The following is a 26,895-nucleotide window of genomic DNA, read 5'->3' as shown; positions in this document are numbered from 1 at the left end:
ACATCGTCTTATTCTTCCACTCTACATCCTAAGAGTTCACGGATTTCGAGAATGTCCTCTGGTAAGCATTGCACAGAGGTTGTCGCCATTCCTGCTTTCAGAGACCTACAGACCACTGGAAAGTCATAGATGCGAATAAGAAATTCACTGAAATAAACTTAAATTAACTATGATGGAACCAGCCAGCAACAGGATATCCACATTTTCGTTCAGCTAAAATTCCCTTAAAATCAAACTATGTATATATTTCATTTACATTGCATATAATTTCCATCTTGGTATTGAATGACAAGGTTTAGAAAAAAAATCACTAATGTATAAACTCCAGGGAGAAAAACGTTAAGTCAACAACTATTTGAGTATACATTATTTCCCAAGCAATTTCAGGTACTACAAATACACATTATTCAATTTCAAATATGGCTTCCAGTATTCCAGTCATTGCTGTAGACTAAGAATTTGGAGAAAGAACCTGCCTTCATTTCCTATACCAATTCTAACTCTACAGAAATGAATAAAGGAATCAGCTCTGGAACTTTATGAACCTTGATTTCTAGCTACGTAGTGGCAGCAATGTAATGTTTTTAATTAGTTTATATTTGTGCAAGGGGCTCATTTCTTTGTGACTTTATTCTGTATGCAATTTAGGGAAAAAGTCAAGAGCTCTTTCTCAGCGGCCATGGGACAGTTTTGCCACTGCTTTCAGGTAACTGCCTCACAAAACTCTACATAATGTAGTTTCCATAATGATGATGTATGCTATTTACAGCATGTCAGTGGCGAGCTCAAATACAGCCTAAGAACCAGTTATCTCTGAGTAACTCAAGGGATGTGAATAAAACACTTCTAGTCTGAACAACACGTGGTGACAAGAACACAGTTTAACAGATTCAAGCTTCTCAGTAAAACATTTAAGACGTAGTATCACGTGACGGGTGCGGGGGCAGCTTCTCCGCCCGGTTTGCGAAGAGTAAGCAGCATGTCCAAAAGCCCTGAACCGTCCCAAACCTGAGCAATAACAGCCAGAGTGTGGCATAGTTACATAAAGTGAAATTGGGAAAGTCTGAAGCCTTGACTGTAATTGCAGCTTCATCTCTTGCTTTGTGTCTTCGGGCAAGAGATAAGGCTTCTTGCTTCCTTCATCGATAAAAGATGGAGCCTACGGGTGGATGAGGATTACGTACAAAAGGGTGTCCTACGCAGGTGAATTCCTTGAGGAAACCTCACTAGTAAGGTCACCTGGCGGGCGGTTGACCTGGATCCTATGGTGACGCCCCAACCCACCCACTGCCTCCTTCAACACGTGAGGTGTTTTGCAAACCTGGCAAGAACGGCCGACTCACAAAAAAAGTTTGATGAAAACGGCCTCCGGGCGGAAGGCGGCGCGCGAAAGCACCTGGAGCCGAGGCCGCGGCCGGCCGCGGGAGGGAAGCGGCCGCGGGACAGGCCGCGGCCGTGGGAGGGAAGCGGCCGCGGGGTTCGCCGTGCCACGGCCCTGGCCTGGCTGGGCACCGGCGGCTCCAAAGCCCGGGGGCCTGAGGCCCTTGGCCGCGGCGGCGGCGGCGGGGGGTGGAGGCGGAGGCCCGGGGTCGGCGGCCGCTGTGCAAGCTTTGGTGCGGCCGCGAGGCCGCGCACGGTCCCCCTTCGCATTTAGGCGCCTCGGCTCCAGGTTCTGTGATGAGGAAGGGGAACGAACGGCTCACGAGGAGACAGTCGTCACCAGGACCGGGCAGAAGCGGGCCAAGCCGAGGCGGGTACGTAAGAACCTGCTTCCTCAGGGCCTCGTGAAGCTGGATCCTCCCCGCGTCCACGTGGATTTTCCTGGGATCCTCTATATGAGGTGTGAGCCTGGGGAGTGGCAGGCGTAAGCACTCCCTGCCCCAGGAAGAAACCCCCAGGCTCGAGGAGTGGCTTCCATTAAGGAACGGAAGCTGGGGCCACGACCCCGAACAAACCGCATTGGCCGGGAACCTTCAGTTGTGAGCCGGGCGGTCCTGCAATGTTGGTTGGGTGAGGGCTGATGGCAGAGTTACCAGCCCACCTTCCCCAGCAATCCCTACAAGGAGCACGGCAGGGCATATGCCGGTGGGTGACAGATGCCGGGTCAGCGACGCCTCATTCCTGCACCCTTGCCTGGTCTGCTTTCTTCCAAGCTGGCCCAGGGCCCAGCCCTGCTGGGGGCTACTGCACTTTACAAGCAAGATCTGCCTTCCTCCAGCCCCTGGGCTGTGGGAATTGTATTCAAGTGGGAACTTCTTGCCCTCATTTCCCTTACCGCCGTGTTTGCTACCTTGACGACTCCTGTGTTGGACAGAGGTTGGGGGCAGGGCAAGCCTGATTCTTCCTGCCTACCTGCTCATCTGTTCCCACTCCCAGATGGATGGGCAGTTGGCCAGCTGTTTGTAGAAGATGGGACTGGTGTAGAATTCCCCCTCCACCCAGGGTTGGGCTGATTCCTCCCCACTGCAACGAAGTCTTTCCCCCCGAGCCCCGTCCCCCCTCCCCCCAAGGGCTGGTGCCCAAAGCTGTAAGGAGCCCACCACCCCTTCCCCTAAGTATACCCATCCCTTCAAGATCGGTCAAGGGAAGGTACTGGAGCCCCTGGGTAGGGACAGAAGGGAGAGATCAACCATAAAAGAATACTTAAAAGGTGAAAGTTTGTAAATAGTCTAGTCCATGGCATTGGGGCAGAGTCTGATTTCTACTTCTAAATGATTTTTTTTAATCCCTAACTGTGCAAGCTCTGTGCTTTTAAGAGTGTGGGAAATGGCTTGAGAAGGGTGGCCCCCACTCTAGGAAGCCTGTTGTGTTGTTTAGTTTCAATAAGATTATTTGTAGACCCTGCAAAAAAAAAAAAAAAAAAGCCTCTAAATATCATTCCAAGGTTAACATTTTAATGCTATTTAGCCACTCATTTGGACCTATCATTTTCTTTGCATTCTGTATTAATGAATGTTGATCCTACATTATAAAAAGAAGGCCTACTCAGGGGCACCTGGGTGGCGCAGTCGGTTAAGCGTCCGACTTCAGCCAGGTCACGATCTCACGGTCCGTGAGTTCGAGCCCCGCGTCGGGCTCTGGGCTGATGGCTCAGAGCCTGGAGCCTGTTTCCCATTCTGTGTCTCCCTCTCTCTCTGCCCCTCCCCCGTTCATGCTCTGTCTCTGTCTCAAAAATAAATAAACGTTGAAAAAAAAAAAAAAGAAGGCCTACTCATACAACAATTTAGGTTTTTCATGGATTATTTATTATAATCCTATTTCCATATAAGACTTCAGCTTATGGTGGTTTTGTAAGAATGCCTGTGAGGATTGAAATAAATTTTAAATACAACAGAACTTATATCATAGGGATTTCTTTTATGACTTCTAAAGCACCATCATGAATTTCCATGAATAGAGTGTTTATTAAAGCTTTTTTTCTTCATGAAAAATTATACCAGGTAACCCAGTAATTACTTAATCATTTATTTAGGAAAAAGTTTACAGATTAGGATAAAGTAGAAATTAACCTAGAACCTAATCATTTCCAACCATCTTATTTTTTTTTTGTCTTACGGGCGCCATGAGAACAAGCCTCTGGAAGGAATGACACTTGAGAGTTTTAACAGGGAGAAAGGCTCTGGTCCTTCATTACCTGACACTGAATGATATGCCCTGGCTAAGTTTTATCTCATATTGCAAAAACCTCAAGCATATTCCCTGATTCCCTTAGGAAATCCAGCACTGACATCCTGTGATATATATAAATACAGATTAAAAATCCTGGTGCTATAATGATGGCAATTACAATAACTTTTACTGTACGTTTGTCAATTGGCACAGAAATTTTACTTATAGTGTTAAACAAGCGAAAACACACACTTCACTATGAAAACTGAATCCAGGTTAGAAAATTTTTATGGAGCCAAAAAGAGGACTTTAAGGAATCTATTTCCACTGACGGCAGCAGTGGCAGCTGACTGGCCCCTATGCTGTACACATATGCAAGCAAGTGCAACGACCAAGTGCAGACAAGCCACAAACAGCGCTGTCCCAGAGAGCTTCAGAGCAAGCGGACGGTTTTGCCAGTTACTGTCAAGAAGTCGTCATCAGCCAAGGCACGCAGGGCTTCTTCAAACATATCTTTGGTAATCGCCTTTGGGGAGGAGATGAAAACAATTATTTTACATGTCAAGTACTCCTTATCTGTAGAGATACAATGATTTCAATTTTTTTTAATGTCTTTTGTTTATTCATTCATTTATTTATTTATTTTTAATGTTTATTTATTTTTGAGGGAGACAAAGACAGAATGCGAGTGGCTTAGGAGCAGAGAGAGAGGGAGACACAGAATCCGAAGCAGGCTCCAGGCTCTGAGCTGTCAGCACAGAGCCCGACGTGGGGCTCGAACTCACAAGCCATGAGATCATGACCTGAGCCGAAGTCGGACGCTCAACCGACTGAGCCACCCAGGTGCCCCTTAAATGTTTATTTTTGAGAGAGAGGGAGAGATTGAGTGGGGAGGGGCAGAGAGGGAGACACAGAATCCAAAGCGGGCTCCAGGCTCTAAACTGTCAGCATAGAGCTTTACGCGGGGCTTGAACTCTTGAGCCCTGAGATCATGACCTGAATCAAAGTCGGACGCTTATCTGATTGAGCCACAAGGAACCCCTACAATGATTTCAATGTTGAAGAAATAATAGTCTCTTTCCTTTCTGATGGCTGTATACATTCCTTAGGTTCTTTTTTCTTTTTTTTTAATTTTTAAAAAAATTTTACTTTTTGAGAGACAGAGCGAGCAGGGAAGGGGCAGAGAGAGAGGGAGAGAATCCCAAGCAGGCTCCACGAACCATGAGATCATGACCTGAGCCAAAACCAAGAGTCCAATGCTTAACCAACTGAGCCACCCAGGTGCCCCTACATTCCTTAGGTTCTAACTCAGGACGGGCAACTATTTCCCATAGAGGAACAGATGGCAATACACAGGCTTGACATCTGCCCATATGATGTAGAAATTACTCAACTCTGCCCCTGTGGTGCCAATGTAACCGAAGATACACAAGTGAAGAAGCATGATGAAAGGCAAAGGGCTGGACTTGGACCCTGGAGTTCTTTTCACTGGACAACTCAACTCTACTTACATCAGGGAACCTGAGCATTTCATCATTAAATTAAGATGCAAGACTGTTGGGGCGCCTGGGTGGCGCAGTCGGTTAAGCGTCCGACTTCAGCCAGGTCACGATCTCGCGGTCCGTGAGTTCGAGCCCCGCGTCGGGCTCTGGGCTGATGGCTCAGAGCCTGGAGCCTGTTTCCCATTCTGTGTCTCCCTCTCTCTCTGGCCCTCCCCCGTTCATGCTCTGTCTCTCTCTCTGTCCCAAAAATAAATAAACGTTGAAAAAAAAAAAATTAAAAAAAAAAAAAGATGCAAGACTGTTAACACTATGTACAATAGCAGAACACTGCAAACATCCTAAATGTCCGACAACTGGTTAAGTAAACGATGGAACAGGCATAAATTTTATGATTATTTCTTGATGGGTTTATGGATGATTTCACTTTTTAAAATATCGTATCTACATTTAAGGAAAAAAAGTTAAAAAAAAACCCTAAAAGCAGTATTAAAGGAAAAAAAAGAAAAACTCTATTAAGCAAAAAATTAAACACTTACTATGTCAGATTGTCCACGGATATCTTCAAAAAGTTGCTGATATTTTAGAGCTGGTGTTTTGCCCTTAGATAAAATAAGTCTTTTCAATGCTTCAGCTAATTCTTCTTTCCGTTTACGAGAGGTGGCACTCATTCCTGATTTAAAAGAAATTAATGAAAATATTTCTGCTACAGGGAAGTGAAATATTTCAAATTTCCATAAGTATTTTAGTAGTATTGCCACAAAAAGGTTAGGGGACAGTTGAGTGAATGCCAAAATATATTCAACATTGTGAGTTCTGAATTCTCTGTTGTTTCCAATTTTCTATAAGTGAGTAGCCGCTAGTTTCCACTAAAACACAGTCCATATAATCTGAAAGGCAAGCAGTGCTCATTAAGAAATGAATTTCGAAGATGGCGGCGTAGGAGGACGCTGGGCTCACCGCGCGTCCTGCTGATCACTTAGATTCCACCTACACCTGCCTAAATAACCCAGAAAACCGCCAGAGGATTAGCAGAACGGAGTCACCGGACCCAAGTGCAGACGAGAGGCCCACGGAAGAGGGTAGGAAGGGCGGCGAGGCGGTGCGCGCTCCACGGACTGGCGGGAGGGAGCCGGGGCGGAGGGGCGGCTCGCCGGCCAAGCAGAGCCCCCGAGTCCGGCTTGCAAAAGCGGAGGGGCCTGACGGACTGTGTTCCGACAGCAAGCGCGACTTAGCGTCTGGGAGGTCATAAGTTAACAGCTCTGCTCGGAAAGCGGGAAGGCTGGAGGACAAAGGGAGGGTGAGCTGCGGAGCCCCCGGACGACAGAGCTCAGTTTGGCGGGGAACAAAGGCGCTCGCCAGCGCCATCTCCCCCGCCCATCCCCCAGCCAAAATCCCAAAGGGAACCGGCTCCGGCCAGGGAAATTGCTCGCTCCGCGCGAACACCCAACTCTGTGCTTCTGCGGAGCCAAACCTCCGGCAGCGATCTGACTCCCTCCGGCTGCACAGGGCCCCTCCTGAAGTGGATCACCTAAGGAGAAGCGAGCTAAGCCTGCCCCCCCTGCCGCCGTGCACCTTGCCTTCCCACCCCAGCTAATACGCCAGATCCCCAGCATCACAAGCCTGGCAGTGTGCAAGTAGCCCAGACGGGCCACGCCACCCCACAGTGAATCCCGCCCCTAGGAGAGGGGAAGAGAAGGCACACACCAGTCTGACTGTGGCCCCAGCGGTGGGCTGGGGGCAGACATCAGGTCGGACTGTGGCCCCGCCCACCAACTCCAGTTATACACCACAGCACAGGGGAAGTGCCCTGCAGGCCCTCACCACACCAGGGACTATCCAAAATGACCAAGCGGAAGAATTCCCCTCAGAAGAATCTCCAGGAAATAACAACAGCTAATGAGCTGATCAAAAAGGATTTAAATAATATAACAGAAAGTGAATTTAGAATAATAGTCATAAAATTAATCGCTGGGCTGGAAAACAGCATACAGGACAGCAGAGAATCTCTTGCTACAGACATCAGGGGACTAAGGAACAGTCACGAGGAGCTGAAAAACGCTTTAAAGGAAATGGAAAACAAAATGCAAACCACCACGGCTCGGATGGAAGAGGCAGAGGAGAGAATAGGTGAACTAGAAGATAAAGTTATGGAAAAAGAGGAAGCTGAGAAAAAGAGAGATAAAAAAATCCAGGAGTATGAGGGGAAAATTAGAGAACTAAGTGATACACTAAAAAGAAATAATATACGCATAATTGGTATCCCAGAGGAGGAAGAGAGAGGGAAAGGTGCTGAAGGGGTACTTGAAGAAATAATAGCTGAGAACTTCCCTGAACTGGGGAAGGAAAAAGGCATTGAAATCCAAGAGGCACAGAGAACTCCCTTCAGACGTAACTTGAATCGATCTTCTGCACGACATATCATAGTGAAACTGGCAAAATACAAGGATAAAGAGAAAATTCTGAAAGCAGCAAGGGGTAAACGTGCCCTCACATATAAAGGGAGACCTATAAGACTCGTGACTGATCTCTCTTTTGAAACTTGGCAGGCCAGAAAGAATTGGCACGAGATTTTCAGGGTGCTAGACAGCAAAAATATGCAGCCGAGAATCCTTTATCCAGCAAGTCTGTCATTTAGAATAGAAGGAGAGATAAAGGTCTTCCCAAACAAACAAAAACTGAAGGAATTTGTCACCACTAAACCAGCCCTACAAGAGATCCTAAGGGGGACCCTGTGAGACAAAGTACCAGAGACATCACTACAAGCATAAAACATACAGACATCACAATGACTCTAAACCCGTATCTTTCTATAATAACACTGAATGTAAATGGATTAAATGCGCCAACCAAAAGACATAGGGTATCAGAATGGATAAAAAAACAAGACCCATCTATTTGCTGTCTACAAGAGACTCATTTTAGACCTGAGGACACCTTTAGATTGAGAGTGAGGGGATGGAGAACTATTTATCATGCTACTGGAAGCCAGAAGAAAGCTGGAGTAGCCATACTTATATCAGACAAACTAGACTTTAAATTAAAGGCTGTAACAAGAGATGAAGAAGGACATTATATAATAGTTACAGGGTCTATCCATCAGGAAGAGCTAACAATTATAAATGTCTATGCACCGAATACCGGAGCCCCCAAATATAGAAAACAATTACTCATAAACAGAAGCAACCTTATTGATAAGAATGTGGTAATTGCTGGGGACTTTAACACCCCACTTACAGAAATGGATAGATCATCTAGACACACGGTCAATAAAGAAACAAGGGCCCTGAATGAGACACTGGATCAGATGGACTTGACAGATATATTTAGAACTCTGCATCCCAAAGCAACAGAATATACTTTCTTCTCGAGTGCACATGGAACATTCTCCAAGATAGATCATATACTGGGTCACAAAACAGCCCTTCATAAGTTTACAAGAATTGAAATTATACCATGCATACTTTCAGACCACAATGCTATGAAGCTTGAAATCAACCACAGGAAAAAGTCTGGAAAACCTCCAAAAGCATGGAGGTTAAAGAACACCCTACTAACGAATGAGTGGGTCAACCAGGCAATTAGAGAAGAAATCAAAAAATATATGGAAACAAACGAAAATGAAAATACAACAATCCAAACGCTTTGGGACGCAGCGAAGGCAGTCCTGAGAGGAAAATACATTGCAATCCAGGCCTATCTCAAGAAACAAGAAAAATCCCAAATACAAAATCTAACAGCACACCTAAAGGAAATAGAAGCAGAACAGCAAAGGCAGCCTAAACCCAGCAGAAGAAGAGAAATAATAAAGATCAGAGCAGAAATAAACAATATAGAATCTAAAAAAACTGTAGAGCAGATCAACGAAACCAAGAGTTGGTTTTTTGAAAAAATAAACAAAATTGACAAACCTCTAGCCAGGCTTCTCAAAAAGAAAAGGGAGATGACCCAAATAGATAAAATCATGAATGAAAATGGAATGATTACAACCAATCCCTCAGAGATACAAACAATTATCAGGGAATACTATGAAAAATTATATGCCAACAAATTGGACAACCTGGAAGAAATGGACAAATTCCTGAACACCCACATTCTTCCAAAACTCAATCAGGAGGAAATAGAAAGCTTGAACAGACCCATAACCAGCGAAGAAATTGAATCGGTTATCAAAAATCTCCCAACAAATAAGAGTCCAGGACCAGATGGCTTCCCAGGGGAGTTCTACCAGACGTTTAAAGCAGAGATAATACCTATCCTTCTCAAGCTATTCCAAGAAATAGAAAGGGAAGGAAAACTTCCAGACTCATTCTATGAAGCCAGTATTACTTTGATTCCTAAAACAGACAGAGACCCAGTAAAAAAAGAGAACTACAGGCCAATATCCCTGATGAATATGGATGCCAAAATTCTCAATAAGATACTAGCAAATCGAATTCAACAGCATATAAAAAGAATTATTCACCATGATCAAGTGGGATTCATTCCTGGGATGCAGGGCTGGTTCAACATTCGCAAATCAATCAACGTGATACATCACATTAACAAAAAAAAAAGAGAAGAACCATATGATCCTGTCAATCGATGCAGAAAAGGCCTTTGACAAAATCCAGCACCCTTTCTTAATAAAAACCCTTGAGAAAGTCGGGATAGAAGGAACATACTTAAACATCATAAAAGCCATTTATGAAAAGCCCACAGCTAACATCATCCTCAACGGGGAAAAACTGAGAGCTTTTTCCCTGAGATCAGGAACACGACAGGGATGCCCACTCTCACCGCTGTTGTTTAACATAGTGCTGGAAGTTCTAGCATCAGCAATCAGACAACAAAAGGAAATCAAAGGCATCCAAATTGGCAAAGATGAAGTCAAGCTTTCGATTTTTGCAGATGACATGATATTATACATGGAAAATCCGATAGACTCCACCAAAAGTCTGCTAGAACTGATACACGAATTCAGCAAAGTTGCAGGATACAAAATCAATGTACAGAAATCAGTTGCATTCTTATACACTAACAATGAAGCAACAGAAAGACAAATAAAGAAACTGATCCCATTCACAATTGCACCAAGAAGCATAAAATACCTAGGAATAAATCTAACCAAAGATGTAAAAGATCTGTATGCTGAAAACTATAGAAAGCTTATGAAGGTAATTGAAGAAGATTTAAAGAAATGGAAAGACATTCCCTGCTCATGGATTGGAAAAATAAATATTGTCAAAATGTCAATACTACCCAAAGCTATCTACACATTCAATGCAATCCCAATCAAAATCGCACCAGCATTCTTCTCGAAACTAGAACAAGCAATCCTAAAATTCATATGGAACCACAAAAGGCCCCGAATAGCCAAAGGAATTTTGAAGAAGAAGACCAAAGCAGGAGGCATCACAATCCCAGACTTTAGCCTCTACTACAAAGCTGTCATCATCAAGACAGCATGGTATTGGCACAAAAACAGACACACAGACCAATGGAATAGAATAGAAACCCCAGAACTAGACCCACAAACATATGGCCAACTCATCTTTGACAAAGCAGGAAAGAACATCCAATGGAAAAAAGACAGCCTCTTTAACAAATGGTGCTGGGAGAACTGGACAGCAACATGCAGAAGGTTGTAACTAGACCACTTTCTCACACCATTTACAAAAATAAACTCAAAATGGATAAAGGACCTAAATGTGAGACAGGAAACCATCAGAACCTTAGAGGAGAAAGCAGGAAAAGACCTCTCTGACCTCAGCCGTAGCAATCTCTTACTCGACACATCCCCAAAGGCAAGGGAATTAAAAGCAAAAGTGAATTACTGGGACCTTATGAAGATCAAAAGCTTCTGCACAGCAAAGGAAACAACCAACAAAACTAAAAGGCAACCAACGGAATGGGAAAAGATATTTGCAAATGACATATCGGACAAAGGGCTAATATCTAAAATCTATAAAGAGCTCACCAAACTCCACACCCGAAAAACAAATAACCCAGTGAAGAAATGGGCAGAAAACATGAATAGACACTTCTCTAAAGAAGACATCCAGATGGCCAACAGGCACATGAAAAGATGTTCAGCGTCGCTCCTTATCAGGGAAATACAAATCAAAACCACACTCAGGTATCACCTCACGCCAGTCAGAGTGGCCAAAATGAACAAATCAGGAGACTATAGATGCTGGAGAGGATGTGGAGAAACGGGAACCCTCTTGCACTGTTGGTGGGAATGCAAATTGGTGCAGCCGCTCTGGAAAGCAGTGTGGAGGTTCCTCAGAAAATTAAAAATAGACCTACCCTATGACCCAGCAATAGCACTGCTAGGAATCTACCCAAGGGATACAGGAGTACTGATGCATAGGGGCACTTGTACCCCAATGTTCATAGCAGCACTCTCAACAATAGCCAAATTATGGAAAGAGCCTAAATGTCCATCAACTGATGAATGGATAAAGAAATTGTGGTTTATATACACAATGGAATACTACGTGGCAATGAGAAAAAATGAAATATGGCCTTTTGTAGCAACGTGGATGGAACTGGAGAGTGTGATGCTAAGTGAAATAAGCCATACAGAGAAAGACAGATACCATATGGTTTCACTCTTATGTGGATCCTGAGAAACTTAACAGGAACCCATGGGGGAGGGGAAGGAAAAAAAAAAAAAAAAGGACGTTAGAGTGGGAGAGAGCCAAAGCATAAGAGACTGTTAAAAACTGAGAACAAACTGAGGGTTGATGGGGGGTGGGAGGGAGGGGCGGGTGGGTGATGGGTATTGAGGAGGGCACCTTTTGGGATGAGCACTGGGTGTTGTATGGAAACCAATTTGTCAATAAACTTCATATAAAAAAAAAAAAGAAAAAAAAAATAAAAAAAAATAAAAAAAAAAAGAAATGAATTTCTTCTTTAAAATGGGCTAACACAGGTGCCTACAGAACAGAATCCCTGTGAAATTAGATACAACACTGTGTGTACGCACATGTGCTAGTGCATTTTTTTCTTGGAAGTTAGCGTATATTTTTCTCACAATTTCTAATATATTCTCAAAGAGGCCCTGATCCGAAAAAGGTTAAGAACCCCTGCTGCTTCAAGCGATTTGTTAGCTCAAATGTGAACTACTAATTACGTGTACGCTCAGTGCACACAGACCTGTAGTTAGAATGGAGATGTCCACAATGCCCGTCCGGGGGTCGGTGGCAGACTGCTTCAGAGCTTCCCGATGGAGGCGCTTTGCTTCTTCAACATCAATTGCTTCAACTTTGTTTGAAAATCGTACTTTAGCATGGGCTTCTGCTAACCGAATTAATGATTCCAGCTGTCGAGGGTATGCGGAAACCATTCCTCGGCTGCTGCCAATCTTTCTCATGTCTACATAAGCCTAGTGTAGACAGGAAAAAAAAACCCCAAAACTCCTTTTAACAATAACCTTACTTTCATGGTTGAACTTTGAACAGTTAATATTCTGTTAAATAAACTACCAGCTGCCAGGTGCAGCACCGAGGGGAATTAAAGTCAGATCTAGCCATGGCCCTTGAAGCTAGCTCAGCAAGAAGGTGGTATCTGATGTAGCTGTGAAGAATGGGAGCGGGCAGTGGGGTCCCTAAGGGTTGGCACTCAGGGGACACAGTGTACTGGGGGTAAAGCGCAGGCCACAATTACAGCAGAGGACTAATCAGGGTGCCTGTCTGAAAAAGATGCTCAAGGCACCATCTCTGATTTACACCCCTGCTGAGGGTTCATTTAATGAGCAAGGCGGGCAGACTACTGGGATAATGTTACATAGGTGAGTTGTATTAAACTCACATTTTTATGACATAATTTTATTTCTTTTTGAGCAACCCTCAAGTGTATGATACAAATGGAAAGTTATGCATCACTTATAACTTTCATTGAAGCGTTTTTGGGGGGTTTAGGATATACAGCCATCAAAGCACGAGGAGCCTTCCTAATATCATAAATAACTTGTCTATCATTATGCATTGTATACATGTGAAAGGACAATGAAAAGTGAACATCAGATACTTGCAATTCATTTTATGTTTTAGAAACAAGCAAATGGAAGCTCAGAGAAATTAGATGACTTCTCCAGAGTTACAAAGTTAGTATCTCTTGTACTTCAAATCAGGTATTCTGATCTTAAATTCACTGTGCTTACAAATATTTAATTACAGAAAGGTTTTACAACATATACAAATGAATCCTTTCCCCCCTTTTACCTTTAGAAAAGTTAATTTTGCAACACAGGAGAAAAATTGAGTTATAGAAAATAGTATGTCATAAACTAAATTACTGTTTTAAAGGGGATGACCAGCCAATTCCATTGATGCAACCGGCTACCAGCTCAACAGACACATTTTCAGGGTTTTAACAGGGACCTGTGTTACCTCGATGAGAGCCTGGCTGGCTTCCTGGCTCAGCCGAGGCACGACCGCGCCGTGGGCATAAGCGATGTAGTCCTTCAGCACTGCCATGTCCATGAACTCCTCTTCCACTTGTTCCTCACTCTGGTAGTACAGAGACACAAGATGGTGAGCCAGACGCCTGTCGTATGCTTCGTCCTGAGGGTCCAGCATGAGGAAGATCAAATCAAACCTGAGAAAATATTGTGAAAAAAACCTGTTTTCCTGCTCGGGACACCAACGTACCCACAAATTTAAATTTGCTCCTGAGCCACGTAGACACGCAGAGCGTGTGCGCATGTAGTCAGGGTTGCCAAGGGACAATTAAGGGTCTGCTGTCCCGTGGTCCGGTGAGCCTTCAGTTCAACCCCTTCTCCCTGTTCTGGCCCCAGCAGGTGCCTGTCCTTCTGGCCCTTAGCTCTGCCCAGGAAAAGGCTTGTCACCAAACAGCCGAGTCAAAGAAGTACGATTCCTCCAAGGGAAATGTTATGGTAATTTGGAAGACTGGAAGATTTAAAGGAAAATGCAAAACAAACAGAACAAAACAACTTTGGTTAGAAAAAAAAGTCTAGGGGCACCTGGGTGGCTCAGTCGGTTAAGTGTCCGACTCCTGATTTTGGCTGAGGTCATAATCTCACAATTTGTGGGTTCAAGCCCCACATCGGGCTCTACACTGACAGTACAGGGCTTGCTTGGGATTTTCTCTCCTCTTGTACCCTTCCCCCAAATAAATAAACTTAAAAAAAAAAAAGTTGAGTAATTAAAATCTCAAAATCCATTTATGAAATACATCAATACTTGTAGTAATGGGGTTGAGAAAAAGCACGGACCACAGAACTCCACTTTCACAAATTTAATTTTTCAGAACCTTATCTGTCATGTGAAGCCATTCCCTGTACTTAATATTCTATAGTGGCTTTAAGACTGAGATGAGCAGTGACTGATGGACAGTATCTTGAGTGACGTCAAGGTGAAATGTCCCAACAGTTTCAATGTTAAGATGCCACTCACAGCTGAGTAGAGAAGCACAGTCCTTGCCACGAAAACCCTGACCAACCATATTAGAAAACTTTGCATTAGAATGAAGAATTTGATACTAGTAGCTGCTGAATGCTATTATTATTATTACTATTATTATTATTTATTTAGAGAGAGAGTATACACAAAGGTGGGGAGAGGGGCAGAGGGACAGGAAAGAGAATCCTAAGCAGGCTCCACGCTCAGTGCAGAGCCCAATGCGGGGCTCGATCCCAGGACCCTGGGATCATGACCTGAACTGAAATCAAGAGTTGGACGCTTCACCGACTGAGCCACCCAGGTGCCCCTATTATTTTATCTCACCCTGAAAATTCTACAAATGAGCAAAGTAAGAACATCTCTTTTATGTTCTCATACCTTGATAATAATGTGTGAGGCAGCTGGATATTTTCAATGGTAGTTTTTTTAGGATTCCATTGAGACTCAATAGGATTTGCTGCTGCCAGGATAGACGTGCGTGCATTGAGCTGGCAAATAATCCCAGCCTGTCAGAGAAAACAGTGCAGTTAGAAGCTTCACCCTAACGCTGGCAGGAACAGTGTGAGCGATCTTCCGCTGGCACGCCCTCTGCCATGTACCCACTGTCACCAACAGCCATGCAACAGCACCTTGTAAGGGTGACGTCAGCAGATCCACCTGGGACAATCCCATCCTCAGACTCACGCCAAGAACAGAGTTTTAGATAAATGCAAGCCGTAACTGCATTTTTGTCACAAACCAAACCCCTTGCAGGACATTTTGGACAAACTCAAGTTCTACGAATTCCACACATTAGTGAGCCAGTACAGCAAACAAAAGATGATCTTGCGGAAGATACTTTTTCAAAAGCATTTAGCTGACACCTAGCAGGAAAAGTACTGGAAAGTATTCACGAGTTTCCCAAAGTTCCAGATTTCTAAGTGTACCCACGTTAAGCATGCAGAACGGGCCTCACCTTTGCAATGGAAAGAGTCTGCTGTTCCATGACTTCGTGTAGTACTGATCTCGTACTTTCATTCATCTTGTCAAACTCATCAATACAGCAGATACCATTGTCACTCAGAACAAGGGCACCGGTCTGCAAGACAAGCTGCCTCGTCTCAGGGTCTTTCATCACGTATGCGGTGAGGCCAACTGCACTGGAGCCTTTCCCAGACGTGTACTGGCCCCTGGGGACCAGATTGTACACGTACTGCAGCAGCTGAGACTTGCTGGTACCGGGGTCGCCACACAGCAGTATGTTGATCTCAGCACGAAATTTGCCTCTGCCTGTGTGACTAAAATCCTTTCTTGTTCCACCAAAGAGCTGAAGCAAGATTCCCTAAACAAACATGTTAAACATTCACTTACTACATAGTAACTGAGATCCAGTATAAGCATTAGTGGGATTTTCTTACTCCGTGAATACAAAAATTACAATTAAGAAATTAAAGGAAGGTGGAAACGACACAACGGTGCCTTTTTTTTTTTAATTTTTTTTTCAACGTTTATTTATTTTTGGGACAGAGAGAGACAGAGCATGAACGGGGGAGGGGCAGAGAGAGAGGGAGACACAGAATCGGAAACAGGCTCCAGGCTCTGAGCCATCGGCCCAGAGCCCGACGCGGGGCTCGAACTCATGAACCGCGAGATCATGACCTGGCTGAAGTCGGACGCTCAACTGCGCCACCCAGGCGCCCGACACAACGGTGCTTTAAATGATCACTAACCAATTTGTATAGAAGCACACACCACTGTGCCAGAATAGTGGCCATGCAAATCCCTATTCTGACCCCATCTGGTTATGTTACGAAACATCCAAGTTCAACATAGACATGAGGAAACGGACAATGATGCTGTGATTCTTGTCGACCAATAACTAAATCAGACTGCGAGCACCTGCTCTGTGGAACAGGCAACAACTCTTATCCTTTATGGGCTGGGGGGCAGGGGGGATGTTTACACCTTTTGATCTCAAAGAACTACAAATCCTGATCAAAGTTGAAAATCCATTGTTACCTTCTTTATATCTTCGTGTTCATAAATGCTTGGAGCCAAGGCTGAAGCAAGTCTCTCATAAATGTCTGGTTTTCTGGAAAGTTCCTTAAGCAACTCCACACGCTTCTCTGAAAACAGTTTCTGCTCTGCTTCTTCATCAAGGCCATGGAGACGTTTTGCATCAGTTTTCCGATAGTGAATGACATCAATGTGGGTTTTGTAGACAGACTTCACATTACTCACACGTGAGTTGACTCGAATAGGAACAGCTCGATAGATGCCTGAGGACACAAGCGAGACACCTGCTTTTATCTTCTCCTCAATGGCTCATAAACCAGCATGGACAACAGGGAGCACCGCAGAGATCTGACGGCTGGCAGGGGAAGTGAGCCTCCACGCACGCTGCCTTCGCGGCCCTCCTAGAATCAAGGGCTCAGGCCTTTGCTACAAAGCTCCCCACTGAAGGGGGCAAGGCAAGTTGGGAAGAACACAGGTTTTTGAAAAAAGAAGACCCAAAAATGTGTTCATCTGTGACTGTTAGCTCTATGACCTTGAGCACCTATCTGAGTATAACCACTGCATACAATCATCCTGAGATTAAATGAAATTATTTTGCTTTTAACACAATGCTGGCTGATGGCTGTGTTCTGTAAATAGTATTCTGAAATAGTTATTTTCATTTCTCTTAAGCTTAGTGTACTGAATCTGCTTAATAATTATTTGACAAAGTACTATTATTTAGAACAAAGTCCTAAAATCCTGTACCAAAAATTTGGAAAGAAAGGAAATCCTAAAAGCTCTTTTACAAATTACTCAAAAATTACTTAGACATGACAGCCCACAGAGTCAAAGGTGAAGATATGATAAAGGAAAAATAAAAGTGTTTCTAGGTGAACGGCCATGCCCCAGTGTGCTTCTTAAATATAATTTAAGAACATTAGAGGTGAATGAACAATCAGCGCTTCAAACATACCAACTCATTTGTTCTTTAAGAAGTGTTTCCCGGGGTGCCTGGGTAGCTCAGTTGGTTAAGCATCCAACTACAGCTCAGGTCATGATCTCATGGTTTGTGAGTTTGAGCCCCGTGTCAGGCTCTGTGCTGACAGCTCAGAGCCTGGAACCTGCTTCGGATTCTGTGACTCCCTCTCTCTGCCCCTCCCTCACTTGTGCTCTGTCTCTATCAAAAATAAATAAATGTATAAAAAAAAAAAAAAAAAAGAAGTGTTTCCCAACCTGATAGGTCTGTTTATGTTTCTTGACTTTCAAGCTAGAAGGCTTGGACTCCGGGACAATCCACTTTCCTGCTGCTTGAGGAGCAAGCATCTGGGCCCTCTACCAACAGCCTTCACGACAAGCCTCCATAGATTGCTGGTCCTTCTGTTTATTAGCAGGTCACGTAATTCTTTTTCAAGACGTAAAAACCAATTTAAATGCAGTATTCTGAGACTACACACCCTTCTTCAGGCAAGCCAGATTAGGGATGGATGATGATTTAAAGTGGTCTAGTTATCTCTACTGGTGCTTGCAGGGATTCACTGCCTTAGAACAGCACAAACAATACTTACTTTACATTCATACGGTGCTTTCCACAGCACCCCCCCCCCATACGTTCACCTGTATCATCACATTAATTCCACTTGGAGGTTGAGGAAATTAAAATAGCAGACTAAATACTTTACCAAAGATTTCAAAGCAGTAGGGGCAGAACTAGTCGTCCACATTGTTATCAGGTTGCCAGGGACAATGCTGGGCTTCATACCGGGAGACACGGGATGAGAAGTCCTAACTCACTGAACACAACCAAGAGGCTGCCCCGGGAGCCACGGCCACTCCCTGGACTTAGTCCCCTCACTGCCCTCAATGAAGAACTGTGCTTGCTGTCCAAACACACCCCCTTTGAGAAACCAGGTGCTCATGCTGCTCGGAAGCAGAGAAAAACTGGCATGTGTGCGTGGCGCAGTGACATAGCACTCTCGTGGCCAGAAGAGGGGAGGAGCCCTGTGCCACAAATTAGAACCTCAGCTACAGTGATCTGCAAGTCTCAGTGTCCACTCCCTCCAAAAATATCACGTGACTCGTGTGTGGAAGCAAAGTGCTCTGACCCATTCTTCTCTATGACAGGTGAGTGTTAACCCTTGGCTGTGCATTTGGGAAATAAGTAGCAAATTACTTAAAATTCCAGAGTTGGTGAGTGCTGCTTCCTGGAGCTGCTCGTATGATTTCAATCTTAGCAACACCAGCCTTGTCTGAGCCGTTTTCTCAAGATACCAACACTATCAAGTCAAAATACACTCACAGCTCTGGAACACAGAGATGTCAAAAGCAAGCAACTGCAAGGACAATGACTGGAAAGGTTCTATCCTGCTAGGTAGAAAGGTGATTAAAGCAGGACTCATTTCCTCAAGACTCGAATGACTCCTGCAGGCAGGACCAAGCCAGAGGACTAAAAAGTGTCAAAAAAACAAAAACAAAAAAAACCAAGACAGACTTCTCTCATTAATACAATTTACGTTCTTACCTGTAACGTTCACTCTGTCTCCAGGCTGAACCTTGTCAACAAGATCATTGTGAGCAAAAAGGATGACAGTGTGAGGCGTCTGCCCTGCAGGCATATCTTCAGGAGACTCTTGAAGTTTGATCTGAAAGAGCAGTGGAAACCGAAATCTCAACAAATGACAAGCATAATTTGCACAAAACTGCCAGTCTTACTTAGAGATAACTACTTTTGATGTTTACCGTGTTTGTTTTTAAAACACCATTCTTTGCTTTTATCTCCAGATAGCTAACATTTTCTTAAAAGCTTTTCATGTGACACGATCACATTTTTGGAAGGATATTGTTTATTTACACATTACCCTAATTGGGGGAAGTGTCTGGTGACTTGTCACCATTTTTTTTTTTTTTTTTGCCATTTCAAGGTTGTAGTCGATATTTCTTGGTTTAAATGTCTGCCTATATTTCTAGTTATGTTTTGAGAAATTACTTCTAATAGATTTCCTAGGTGGAGAAGTACACTTTTCAGATTCATGGTTAAGCACTTCTGTGCATCTCTCCTAGTCACAAATACTTGCCTATTTACTCATCTAAGAGGTATTGGCTGAGTACCTGCCATGTGCTGGACCCTGGTTCTAGGTACTGGAGACTGCAGTGAATGAAGTTCCCTCCCTCAGAGTGGAGGACAGACAATACACAAACACACAAGTGAGTACGTAACATCTGACGGTGACAAATCCAACAGACAGAAGAAAATACAGAGTAAGGAGCACAGGTGGTGGGGGTGAAGAGATGCTTTTTGTAAAGCAAGGCTAGGGAAGGCCTTTCTCAGATCAAGCAACCTCTAGGCAGAGGTGTAAGGATGTTAGGAAGCCACGTGTTCTGAATGGTAAGAACATTCACTGCAAAGGTCCTGAGGCAAACTTATGCTTGGCTGAGGAAGGAAATGGTTGTATAAGGAAATGGTTGAGACGCTGTCATTGAGGTCTGTGGGTACACAAAGTGTGTTGTGGTGATGTGGGGCCACATAGTTTAGAGGCTACTCTAAGACATTAAAGGTTTTATTTCAAGTCAGTTTGGGAATCTTTAAAGCATTCTAAAATACTATACTAAAGCACCTAGGGAGCAGGGTTGCCAAATTTTTATCTCCAACTCAGCACCACGCTGGCATTGAGTTGAGGTATATTTGCTTATATTAGATAAAAATTTACCAATATTCACCAACATTAAACATTTCTATCTTAATTTTCAATTCTTTGGTTAGTAAAAAGTTGAACACTTTTTCACATTTGCTAATATTTTTCTCACTGACTCCCCATACAGGAAATTACCTTTTGTAGTATTCTGAACACATTCTCTACTTAAATTTTTAAAAGTTGTTTAAATATTGTAACAACAACAACAAAAAAACAGTCCTTGACCCTGTGTGTGCCTTTACACCATCATAATCGTAGCAAATAAATTATTTTGCCTTTTCCTACTTATTTGTAAGTCATCTTAATAACTCCACCTTAAAATGTCTAGGACTAAAGAGGCAAAAGGCCAAACTTCCTTTATAATAAAATCTGTGAGAAAAACTTTAGAAAACCTGTCAATTCATTCTGTACCACTGGCACAGCCGAAAAATGACAAAATCAAACCAAATAACGTTTACCAATCTTTTAAAAAAGATTTTTTAAGTAACCTGTACACCCAACGTGGGGCTCAAACTTACAACACTGAGATCAAGAATCACGTGCTCTACTGACCGAGCCAGCCACAAGCTCGGTTTTTACTGATCTTGGAACACTGCCATCCCAAAGCTGAAGGCTTAAGTTTCAAGTACCCAGCCCAAAACCCTGTAACAAAATCTAGTGTCAGAGAAGGAATGAAATAGCTGGATTCCATTTAGGAAGCCAGGTTTTAGAGCCTTACTAACGGACATGTTAAATTTGGCTTTTTGAGGGTCCAGAGATGTAGAACAAACATGCCAACGGGGCCTCCCGGGGACCCAAGAAAGCACACACCATCTGCTTGTCGGAGAACACAGAGCGATTATGGATCAGTGCCATGCTGTGGGTGGTGTGGCAACGCTCACAGACGGAGGGCTCAGCGATGCGACCACGGTCAATCTCCACCCGGGTTGTGTGGGCGCACACTTGGCACTGGAAGAAAGCTTCTTGCATCTCTGGAATCAGCTGGGATGTCCTGATTACCATGCCACTGATGGCGATGAGCTGGTCGATGTCTGCAAGGGGTCGGGGAGAGAGATCAGCTTGTCCATCAGCCACTGTCCACAGCCCAGCCAGACGTGGTCTTCCCTGAGCTATACGCCTGCCAGGGCAGGTCTGGGCATGCTGTGAAGCCCAGGAGAATGCCACTGGGAGATGCAGAGGTAGCTGGGGATGGCTGGGGTCGCAGACAGGTGCTGTGGCCAGGGCACAAATGTTTCACTGGGTACCCTCAGGTCTGGCTTGGGATGCCCTTCCTGTGTTGTCTTCCTTCTTCTCTGCTCTGATGGACCTCTGGCCCTATGTCCCAGGGCCCCGTCTCCAACAGGCCTCTACCACGTCCCTGCTCGTCTGCCTCTTGTTCTGCTCCACCTTCCGGTTTTGGATTAGAAGGTTTACACTTTTGCCTCCCTTGTGCCACGGCCCCCACCTCACTCACTGTATCTGTAGAAGTCCTGCTGTGTCATTTTATGTGACAAGCATGGGCCCTGGAGCCAGATGATCAGGACTGAGAACCTGTGTGACCTTGAGGATATCCTTAGCCACTCTGTGCCTATCTACACATGGCAGTGAGGATGGCACCTACCTTATGAAGTTGTTGAAGATTAACAGCCTGCCTACATCAAGCTTAATAAGAACAGTACGTTGCAGTAATAAGCACTATAAAACTTAGGCAATCTTTACTGCCATTTATACAAGAAAGCTCTTATACAGAATATTTTTCACTCTTGTTCCTGGTTCCTCTACAATTTGGGCCTTCCCTGGCAAAACTTTTACCCAACTAATTCCCACTGGTGGTTCCAAATGAGTTACACTGTTATCTGTAGTCAACAGAACTCAGCCTATAGTCAGCCACTGCTGGCCGTGTAGATTGTTTTAGCCTTCCAGTACTTACTGATGATTCATGAGGTCTTTCGCACTTGGCCCAGTCCTCCCTTCCACCTACTTACAAATCTTCCTTTCTTGTCTCCCCACCAATCCTTTTACCTTAACAAGTAACCTCTGTAACTAGTTACACAAATAAACGTAGAAGTTAGAACACTTTTGAAATTAGTTGAGTATCTGGCAATTCCTCTTCCTCTAAAACTGTGATAATCTTCTATCTTACCCCGAATTCTTCATGTACCAGCGCTCTGCCTCTGGAAACTTAACTGTAGCACTCTTACCCAAACAGTCTCCTACTTCCTTCTGCGTCACCACTGAATGGCCGATCATAGCAGTGAGGTCAGGAACCAATTTCATGATACACACATATATGTATATATATTCCTTTAATCAATCGTGAACTCCAACACTTGCTTGCTTATTGGCCGTTGTATTTTCTTTTACCGATATTTGTGTCTTTTGCATGTTCACCTACAGGGGTATTTACTCATTCTCCATACTTTATACACCTCAATTTTCACACATGGCAAATACTATATTTGTCCTGTATTCTCACTCCTATGGCCACTGTCCAGCTTAGGACCCTGCTGTTCCACACTGGAGCTACTGTTAACATCTCCTAACTGAATTTCAACATACCTTGCACACGAGACCGACCCACCATAAACTTCTCAAGAGTGCAAAAGCCTTCTTGCTTTCTCCTGAAAAAGTACCAATGGCTCCCTATTGACTTTGGAGTAAAAATCTGTATTAAATTGGAATTCCAAGTTCTTCAGGACCCAGGCTTTCCAGCCCTCACACAAACATTAACTCCCTGCTTCAGCCAGCATTTGCTATTCATGCTCAGCTCTGGTTCACTTCTGCCTACATCCCCCTTTGTGCTGTATCGTGATTCCTTCATGCTTGCTTTCCAAATCCTCACTGTAACCCAAATCTCTCTCTCAACATGAACTCTTTCCACCTGGGCCTAGAACTCCTGCCCTCTCTCAGCTGAGACATCTCCTGCACTGATCTCCTGTTCTACATTTTTCTTTTATTACTTTCCGAACTAGATTTCTTTCTTAAGCTCCAAGGTAGGGATCATATTTTGCGTTTGTTTTCTACAGTGATTTTGAAAAAAGTACTTACTTAGTAACTGTGAAATTATTATATTTGGGCAAGTTCTTCTTAAGATAGACAGTTGTCAAGAGTTATAACATTTTTTATGTAATTTCAATTAAAAAAAGGTACAGTGGGTTCAAAGGTGTATAATTTGGGCAAGTTCTTCTTAAGATAGTTGTCAAGAATTATAACATTTTTTATATAATTTCAGTTAAGTTAAAAAAAGGTACAGTGGGTTCAAAGGTGTATAAGGTAAATGAATTTGCCATATAGTCAATTTATAATCCATTATCATCACTATCACATACACCAACTCTTTTAAAGTTCCTTGATAGTGAAATAAGATTTTGTTTATGTATTTTCTTATTAAAAACATTACCTTCTGGATTCAGGTTTCTCATATTTTTTGTCTTCAGTGCGTTGAATGGTCTTACTTGAATCTGATGTTCTAAGATTGAGTCAGGGTAACGGTCAAAGAAGATCTCATTGACAGCCATGTCAAAGGTTGGGATAACTTCCTATAATACATAGAAAAAAACACATAGAAACAAAGGTATGTTTATATTTCCATCTTAGAATTAAATACAAAAAATAGACCATTTCATATTGGCAATATAAAAACAAACACACGGCATAATCCAAAAATATCACCTGTATATAATCACAACATGCATTTTACAAAACCTTGGGTACATTGAGACTGAGCTATCTCACCTTTGCATATTCTCATTTGGGTTAAGTGTGACCACGCATATGAAATCTTCACAATGTACTGCCTCGTCTTAGGCTTTTAATTAGTAACAAAAGGATTTTAAACTTTTGTGTCTTATTTTTTTCCCCATAACGATACCAGGATAAATAAATCATAATTACCGCAAATTTGTTAACATTTGTTTTCCATTTTACAGGTGAAAAATCAGCCTCTGAGAGGCTAGAGAACTTGACCAAAGTCACACAGCTATTATGTAGCAAGATCAAGATATAAAACCAAGTCAGCTTGCCCCAAACCTACAATCATAATCAATATAGCTCAGGGGCGCCTGGGCAGCTCAGCTGGTTAAGCGTTCAACTTTGGCTCAGGTCATGATCTCGCGGTTTATGAGTTGAGCCCTGCATCAGGCTCTGTGCTGATGGCTCGGAGCCTGCTTTGGATTCTGTGTCTCCCCCGCTTTCCACCCCTCATACTCGTGCTCTCTCAATAATAAATAAACGTTAAAAAGAAAAAATCAACATAGCTGATACTTCAATAAAATCTGAACTAAAGCTTAAAAAAAAAGTTAACATAATCTGTTACAGATGACACAATATGTAATGCATTTATTTATAAAATATTTTCACTTAAGATCGTTTATTTCATCCAACCCAAGGAGCTATCAATTTTAAGATTCACCATTATTTTATATACTGTTAAATATTGCCAATTAAACTATGACATGCCACTAACAATAATACATATCCCTATTTTGGAAAGGTAAAAGTATGAGAAAAATGTTCATCTTAAAGGAGAAGAAACATGATTTTCTTAAGTTTTTGTGCTCTTGAAGCCCATTTTGGAGACCCATGAAATTCAGCTATTAAAAAATCCTCTAGATATTCTGGATGTTTACTGTAGCTCATCAAGGTCAAAATCAAATTCTTACCTGTGGGTAGCAGATGAGCTGTCTGTATAGATTTTGGTCAAATGATTTTATGTGTTCACAGTTTACATTTAAAAATGGCTCCCCAATGACATTAATCTAGAAAAGAAGACAAGTTATGTTCTGCTAACTGTTTTAAAATACATAATTTGAATTTATAAGACTATTTGATTACCTCCCCAAGTCGCTGCATGTACAGAGGTTCCGTAATATCTATGCCAATATTTTCTTCTTCTTTAGCCAGAGGGTCAATAAAACGCTGAAGGAACCTCTTGATGTAGAGAGAAAAACATGAAATCTGATGCATTTAGGAATAAGCAACTACTCAAAATGCAAAAAATTATGAGCCCATCACTATTTGGAGGCATATGTATTCTTATACAGCCAAGTGTTATGGCTACTTATAGTTCATAAACTCTTTCTCCCAGCACTTTCAGAGCCATATTAAAGTACAGCTTACCTGAAAATTTTCTTTGCATGTTGCTACATTTACATCTGTTCCCCAAATCACAAGCTTTTGGCCTAGAGACTGCTCACTCGCCACTATATCTTCTGTTGCTGGCTATACACAAAAACACGATAGAACAATGTTAATGGGGAATTACCCATCCCATGTCCCCCAAAACCTCTATCAGAAAACCGTACTGTGTACTCACCACATCGGACTGCAAATCCACCTGCAGGCCTTTCCGAGCAGACCCCAGGTCAGGCCTCTGTCTCACAGGCGTGCCTCTAATAGCACTCCTTGGGGTTCCCTCTACCCGAGAGCTGGGAGTGCCATATGTCAGTGGTGAACTCACGTCAAAGTCAAGGGGGATTGCTACAAAAACAAAGTTTGACAATCTACAATAAAATTCTGGTAGCCTATCAAATCAAAAACTAGAGCATGTTATTGGTTGATCTAAGTCATCTAAACACAACAGCAAATAATGTTCCTTGCAACCTGAAGTCATGAAGATCCCAGGACTATTAAACCTTCTAGTAAAAAAGCACCAAAACTTTCTTTCTCTGCTCACGAAGCCCTAACACCTACTATCTCTGTACTCTTGCTGAACATACAGTTACATTAAGCACCCGTTAACAAACCAGCACATCTGACCAGCAGAAGCATCATCATATATTAACCACAGTATAACTTAGAACGCCAGAAACACACTTGAAGAATGTATCTGAGCAGGGCTGGAAAATAACGTGTCCTGAGCGGCAGGGCTCTGCAGGTCAGCTCCAGGCGAGGTCGGCATAGGCTGCAGCTCTCCTGTAGAGGTAGAATCTTCGCCTCTACGTCTCTGATACGGTGATGACCTGGCATCCTCACTTCGAGCTTGTGACATACAAAACAGAAAAGATGGCCATTAATTCTCACGTTTGGTCTTCCTCGAGTTCCATCAAATCTTTTGGGAACAAGCAACAAACCAAACAAAAAGGAGACAAATGGGCATGGACATATTCACAAATAAAAAACAGCTTGGCAAGGGTGGAAATGAAGGCCCAGCCCTGCCTGCCTCACAAAGTGCCTGCACACTAGAACTGGCAGAACACCGGGCAAAGGGCTCGCAGTCCTCCCATCTTACTCCATGCCAGGACTTAAAGACACCGCTCCGAAACTGAAACCCGCGGGGCCCTGCGCACAGACCAGGGTGGCGGGAAAAGGCCAAAAGAGAGGCCAGGGTAATGCGGCGAGCCCGACCCACGGGAAGGGACTTACGCGTCTGCGCGGGAGTGATTCGCCCGCGCCGGCTGCCGCGGCGGCTCGGGGTGGACGCCGGGGACGACATGGTGCTCGGGGTACCTGCGCAACGAAAAGGGAGGTTCACGCCGCGTCCGCCCCCGGTTTTCCCCTTCCCCACCGCACAGACAACCGCGCTGGACACCGCGCCGCACCGCCCCCGCCCTCTAGCTGCTGCTGGGGAAGCGCGGCCACCTTCGAGGCGCGCAGGGGTCCTAGACGCACCCGGAGGCTAGTGTCCCGAAACCGCGGGGGCTGGGCCTAGATTTCGCGCCAGCGGCACTGTCGTCCACGCCCTCGGCGGTGCGCCACCAATCACAGAGGCGCTCATGTATGGCCCCGCCTCCG

At 43.7% G+C, this 26,895-nt stretch overlaps 1 protein-coding gene and 1 pseudogene across 1 annotated transcript; one reads left to right on the top strand and one right to left on the bottom strand.

Annotated features, from left to right (window-relative positions):
• Positions 1-1,264: 1,264 nt before the first annotated feature.
• On the top strand, positions 1,265-1,868 carry LOC124507939 (tumor suppressor candidate 2-like; annotated as a pseudogene).
• Positions 1,869-3,444: 1,576 nt separating this feature from the next.
• MCM4 (minichromosome maintenance complex component 4) lies at positions 3,445-26,608 on the bottom strand. Its single transcript, XM_047073913.1, has 16 exons — positions 26,527-26,608; positions 25,978-26,142; positions 25,478-25,641; positions 25,282-25,383; positions 24,997-25,092; positions 24,825-24,920; positions 23,564-23,702; positions 20,995-21,215; positions 19,014-19,134; positions 16,517-16,776; positions 15,474-15,839; positions 14,897-15,024; positions 13,487-13,694; positions 12,252-12,480; positions 5,648-5,781; positions 3,445-4,135 (listed from the first exon to the last, which is right to left on the bottom strand). The coding sequence occupies exons 1-16, from the start codon at positions 26,594-26,596 to the stop codon at positions 4,043-4,045; spliced, it is 2,592 nt and encodes an 863-aa protein (XP_046929869.1). The 5' UTR covers positions 26,597-26,608; the 3' UTR covers positions 3,445-4,042.
• Between the last annotated feature and the right edge of the window lie 287 nt (positions 26,609-26,895).

Source organism: Lynx rufus, unplaced genomic scaffold (assembly GCF_022079265.1).
Source record: "Lynx rufus isolate CCGP_SWC_20201006 ecotype Redwood Valley unplaced genomic scaffold, mLynRuf1.p SCAF_12, whole genome shotgun sequence".
In the NCBI taxonomy this organism is placed as follows: Eukaryota; Metazoa; Chordata; class Mammalia; order Carnivora; family Felidae; genus Lynx; species Lynx rufus.
This window is presented reverse-complemented; position numbering and strand designations above follow the sequence as displayed.